This window comes from Eutrema salsugineum, unplaced genomic scaffold (genome assembly GCF_000478725.1).
Source record: "Eutrema salsugineum unplaced genomic scaffold, Eutsalg1_0 scaffold_14, whole genome shotgun sequence".
In the NCBI taxonomy this organism is placed as follows: domain Eukaryota; kingdom Viridiplantae; phylum Streptophyta; class Magnoliopsida; order Brassicales; family Brassicaceae; genus Eutrema; species Eutrema salsugineum.
In genome coordinates, this window is record NW_006256877.1 from 6,139,739 (window position 1) to 6,146,504 (window position 6,766).

Genomic DNA, 6,766 nt, shown 5'->3' on the forward strand with positions numbered 1-6,766 from the left:
AGCCGGATATGGGACAGGAACCAACTTTTGATAAAGAAATTCTTCTCACAGGAGAAGAAGTTGATAAAAACAAATATATATTTTCGTGTCTGATAGAAAATGTTCAGACAAATTTTGCCCATCATGGTATAATTTCTATTTGGGTCTGATGTGTCAACTTGTCTAATTATTAGTTCTCTTTATCTGCCAACTTGTCTATTTATCAGTGTTTACCACCACATTTGAAATGTACTATTGAGTATTGAGTGATTGACATATACCACCCTAATAAATAATCTGCAATCTCTTGAAAACCAAAGATCGGAGAGCACAGTGGAAATGTACATTTGGGGAGTTTAAGCTCATCAACGCACAAAAACAAAGAGAGCAAATGACAACATCAACATCTCAATACTATCCAATGAGTGGCGGTGACGGCCAACACAGTTACATCCATAATTCCTCATACCAAGTATGCTATATATATATATATATATATATATATATATATATATAGTGAAAATTCCTCAGACTAGCCTTTAAGGTTAATGAAATGACAAACCTAGCCTAACATATTGAATGGCTTACTAGACTAACCTTATAAAGTTGGTTTAAGTCCATTTTATCCAGATGTTGAATATTATTACGAAAATGCCATTATGATTTTTTTTTATAAATTTTTTTTTTTTCGAAAAAACTTTAATTTCGAAAAAAACTTTTTAAAAAATCGAAATCTTTTTGACGAAAAAAGCAAAAAAAAAAAAAAATACAAAACCAAAAACTAAAAAAAGAAAAACCCTAATTTATTTTCTTCTCTCTCTCTTTCTCCTGCGCCGTTTTTTTTCTCCCATGGAGCTGCTCTTCTTCTTAACCTTTTCATTCCTCTCTTGCTCTCCTCTTTATCTTTTCATTTGTTTTGTTAAATTTTGTTGTATGAATATGTATTCTTTATGAACTTCAAAGCTTCGATGTTTCAGATCGAGAAAAACACAACTAGTTCTACCGATTTTTTGTATCAAGAAGCCTCCAACGTTTCCAAGCCCGGAGATCTAGATCTTCCTATGGTTTCTACAATTCATTCTGCTATTATGTGAGTTTTTTTTTCATTTTTTCGAATTCTTTGATTTTTTTCTAGATCTGGGTTTTTGGATCTAATATCAACGATAAACTATGGAGATGTGGCGGTTGGTGGTGACTCTTAAGCAGCATTCTCGCTGCGTCGCGCACAACCGCAGTGGATAGACGTTGTTTCGATGGAATGGTCGGCGGCATAAAAATTTTTTTTTTCAGGTACGTTTGGTAGATATATTTGAAATCGATTTTGTATTTTTTTGGTTGTAAAGTTCATAATGTGTGATGGTAGATTTATTTGAAAAACGGTATGTAGTTTGGTAGATTATTAGTTATTTGATGGTAGATATATTTAGAAAACGAAATGTGGTTTGGTAGATTTATTAGTTATTTAATGGTAAAATTATTTTAAAAAACGAAATCGTTTGGTAGATTTATTAGTCATTTAATGATAGACTTATTTGTAAAACGATGTGGTTTGGTAGATTTATTAGTCATTTAATGGTAACTTATTTGAATTTGGTAGATTTATTAGTTATTTATGGTAGATTTATCAGTCGTTTATATTTGAATTTTATATATAAATAACAATATTTGTTTATTTTTTTCTGACAGATTATGGGCTTTGCCATGGTGAACAAATCTTTGATGGGATATCCAGCACCGATCCGACATGTTTTACTATGAATTGTAGATTTACATTTGGTAGATTTGTTTTGAAATGATGGTAGACTTATTATTAAATTGATGGTATATCTATATTTGAATTTGTAGTAAATGATAATTAGATTTTGAATGATAATAATTTTGTTTTCAAATTATATTTGTCGTAAAACATTGATCCAGACATTTCACATTTTTATCACATTTGCTAGTAATGTTATTATTCAATTTAATTTATTTCTTTACTTTATATCATAACTGAAATCATTTGACATTGTGATGTTATAAAAGTTTATGTAAATAGAGTTAAATGTAACAAATATTCAAAAATAAAAATCAAGTTAAGAGATGGTTATTACAAATATGACATATATGTTCAAAGTTAATATAAAAGGCAAAGTTATCTTAGAGAAAAGATATATCATAGAAAAAATATTCATGTTAGAAATTTTTGATCATTGATTATGGCATCTATATCGTAAAGAACAATACTCATCTGTGATCGAATCACAGTTAACCGACATAATCTTAGCAAACTCATGCAAAGAAAACGTCAATGGTAACAAAAATCAAGTCAAATATAACCATGGAAAAAGTCTACCATATGTACGAAACCTGTTTAACATACAACATTCCAAAACAAGTCTACCAAATCGCTGGTTTTTTCGTAGATAGGAGAATATATTTAGGACAAAAAAAGTAATTTCAATCCAAAAAGTCAAATGTCTGCCAAACATTAACAACTAAGTCTACCTCAAGCATGGAAAATAGCTCTACCATAGAAACAAGTCTACCATAAGCACCTCATATGTCTACCAGATCGAGGTTATCTTTGTAAATACCAAACTTAATTAATCTTAACTACATGATTATTATAAGAAGTCTACCATACGTACAATAACTCTACCAGATTACATAAACTCTACCAAACTGACAAACAAATCTACCAACATTGTGTAAATCTACTTCATGTAGCAAATAATCTACCACTTACCGGAAGAAATTTTATTTCAATTTAAATCTACCACACAACAAACATATCTACCACAAAACAAATAAATCTACCAACATTTTGTAAGTCTACCTCATGTAACAAATAATCTACCACTCACCGGAAAGAATTTTACTTGAATTTAAATCTACCACAAAACAAACATATCTACCACAAAAGCAAAAAATCTACCAACTAAATATAACTCTACCATGAAACAAATATATCTACCGTCACATAATGACAACTTTTTTTCACATAAGTCTACTACCAAAGGACATAAGTCTACCAACTTAGAAATTAAATCTACCTCATTGTCAATAAATCTACTGATAAAGTCAACTATGCGACAAAGTCAACGCTTTCTTTAACAAATCTACCAACACGTTTGACAAGTCTGCCATTCATAACAACAAATCTACCAAAACATAATAAATCTACCTCTCATCATCAAAACTCTACCAAGATAAGTCTACCAACATTTGTAAACTCTACCAACTCTCGAATAAATCTACCATCGACCTAATAACTCTACCGACAAAATTTTTGCGTTGACCAAAATTTGATAAGTCAACCATCAAAGCCTGGTAGACTTATCAAATTTTCAGCGCTATATTTTGCCTACGTGGCATTAAAAAAGTAATGGCATTTTCGTAATTATGTTTTTTTCAACAAAGGCCAAAAGGGTGTTTTGGGTATGCTAAGTTAGTTTTGTAAAAAAAATAAAAGTACGCCAAACAAGTAATATAGATACTTTATAAGGTTAGTGTAGTAATCCTCCCATATATATATATTATATTATATTTTCTGTTATTCCTATTTTTAATGTAATATTCTTCTATAATTTTCTTTCTAATTTTTAAGAAGCATTCATTCCTTTCTAATATTATACAAAATATCTTTTTTGCATTTAAATAAATCTACATTCAATTGAACTAAAAGATTATTAAAGATAACTAAGGTTTAGATGTCTTTCTAACTAAATAAGTGTTATTCTAGTAAAGCTTTGAACGAGGAGTCATTCTAGTAATTGTTCTTAAAAGAAGAGTCATTCCAGGTAATTTATCATGATTATATGATTGGAATGATAGTGATTATATATATGCTACATAATTTGTTAATTTTAGAATTTAAAGATTATATGCGAATTTTTATGAGGGAAAAATATAATTTTCCTTTATAGAGATATATTAAACTAAAAAATTACAGTATAAACTCTATAAATTAATACTCGATAGATTAATAAACTAGATAAATTAATATTTTTTATGGTTTCGAGTTGGACTGGTTCGAATTATGACATAATTCGATAAGATAATAAGATAATAATTTTAACAAAACTCCTATGTAAATATATGGAAACAAAAAAAATGAAAACCCCAAAAACTAAGATTTAACCCTGAAAAAGCTAAAATGTAAACCTTCAGTCCTAAATCTTAACCGTAAGACCTAGGTAAAATAGTGTATTTTTTCAGGACCTAACTGGATTGTCAAGTGAATAACAGAATAGATAAGTAATAAAATAGCAAAATCAATAAAACAAGTAAACTTCGTTAAAAGTACTTGCTAAAAGAGTAAAGTTTTGTATAAACTAGTTATAAATTTCTATGTGCGGAATGAATTGAAAAATAGTTTGTTAATGTATTTTCTATTATTTTCATGTTTGTTATTGTGAATGGTATATATTTAGTTGAATCCTTTTTCAAAACATAAAAATATGAAAAAAAAAAAAAACATACCATTTGAGTCAGGAGTCCTTTGTTTTGACCATTTTCAACATTTTTTCAGTTATCCTTAAATTAGTTAACTTTACACTTGTGATATAGAAAGCAGCCATGGATGGCGCTGAAGAAATGACAAGGCAATGCATCTTACAGAAGCTTGATCTCCAACTAAACTCCGATCTTGGTACTTTCAGAATTGCGGATTTTGGTTGTTCTATTGGCCCAAACACGTTTCTTGCTGTTCAAACTATCATTGATAGTGTGAAAGTCAAACAATCGAAGGACAACAAAGAAGTTAGCCTCATGCCTCTCGAGTTCCAAGTATTCTTCAACGATCAACCCAACAACGACTTCAACACACTCTTTAGAACTCAGCCTCGTTCCTCCAAACATGAATATTTCTCCACTGGCGTTCCTGGCTCCTTTTATGGCAGAGTGTTACCACGAAACAGCGTCCACATTGGACATACTTCCTACACAATTCACTGGCTTTCCAAAGTTCCCGAACAAGTATGTGTCAAGAATTCTCTTGCTTGGAACAAAGATTACATCCAGTGTAATAATTTAGTAGAAGAAGTGAACAAAGCTTACAAAGTCCAGTTCATAGAAGACATGAAAATTTTTCTTGAAGCAAGAGCTGAAGAGATTGTTCAAGGAGGATTGATGATTGTATTAGGACAATGTTTGTCTGATGAAGTTCCCATGTCTGAGACATGGCAGGGTATTGTGGTGGATATGATCGGTGATTGTCTTAATGATATTGCAATAGCTGTACGACATATAATTCTAAAACTTTTTTATAACATATGGTATGAGTCATGAAAAATTGCTAATAACCAGATGTTGTTTTCCTTTACAGGGAGTAACAAGCAAGTAAAAGATCGAGTTTTTCAACTTACCAGTGTATTTTCCGCAGTTTAGTGAACTGAAGAGAGAGGTGAAGCAGAACAAAAGATTTACAGTTGAGATGATTGAGACTATATGTCATCCAATGGAGGATATTCCGTTAACAAATAGCTTCATTCCTTCCATGTTTAGAGCTATTCTTTATACGATTATAAAAGAACATTTCGGAGAAGGTGTGGTTGATGAGCTATTTGATCGTTTTGCTGAGAAACTCGCCAAGCAACCAATTAATTTTAAACAGTGTGAGAAACATGTGTACTATTTTACATTGCTTAAACGAAAATGAACAATGCATATATACACAAAGAGTTATGTTGTTGCCCTATTGTGTTATTGTAACACCAGGTGCAAATTTGTCTCTTTATCAAGATTATATGAAGAATATATATCAATCGTCAAGCCTATGAATTTGAGGTAAAGACTAACTTGTGCAAGAGTATTGAGCTCCATATGATGGTATATTGTTTTATCAATATGGCCAAATCTGTGAGATAGAAATCCTATGATGTTGTTAAAAAATCTAGCATTTGCAAGAAAGTTGAATTCCATATGATGGTAAATTCTCTTAACAATATGGCTAAATCTATGAGATATCAATTGGCTATGAGGTTGTTAAGAATCTAACATGTGCAAGAGTGTTGAGCTCCATGTCATCGTGTATTGTCTTATCAATATGGCCAAATTTATGAGATATCTAATGTCAGAAAACAAAATTATTCAAAACGGTCCTGTGCTACTACGCGATCATCGTTTTGGCCAAGATTCAAATCAGTTCACATACTCACCTTATAATTTTTTTTATAATATAAACCATATCGTTAACATAAAAGTAGGAGAATTATCTATTTAACAATTTCTCTAATACTACTAATTAAGATGCTTGTTAAATATGGTTTATAGGTTTCTAACTTAAAATTAATTGGCAGTAAATGAATTGACCTTTATCCTTTATATACTGTTTTATAAATTCTCCAACTACCGATGTGGACTTTCACAACACTCCTCATGTTCAAACTAGAAGCGTGAAAACTTGTGGGAACAAACACAAACCCACGCGAATGATTCTTATGGATTAAAGTTAACGCTTCTGCCAAATTCTAAAATCATGGATTCATGGTGATGGTGTCTGTCGGTGAAGAGAAGAATCAAGATGACGTTGACGTGAAGTGTGGATCTATATCCACGTGGGTTTCTTAATTAGTTAATGGATTTTTCGGTTTTGTCTTGATATTATTTTGGTTTTGGTTTAAGTTAAAATTTTGGTTTAAATCTATACTATTAAAACGGAAAAGGTGTTTTGTGTCCAAACATAATTTTTATTTAGTTTTTTACTATTCTGTTTTTGGATTGTTATTTCTGTTATATTATCAAAAATTTCCTTAAATATAGATTAAATTATCAAAAATTATAAAATACATTATTATTATTATAC

The 6,766-nt window shown here is 30.3% G+C and overlaps 1 protein-coding gene across 1 annotated transcript; it reads left to right on the plus strand.

Annotated features, from left to right (window-relative positions):
* The first annotated feature begins 370 nt into the window (after positions 1-370).
* On the plus strand, positions 371-5,620 carry LOC18022780 (probable S-adenosylmethionine-dependent methyltransferase At5g38100). The gene is given in 3 exon segments (XM_024158992.1): positions 371-451; positions 4,531-5,199; positions 5,288-5,620. Coding segments are annotated over 3 exon segments (1,083 nt in total).
* Positions 5,621-6,766: the final 1,146 nt, after the last annotated feature.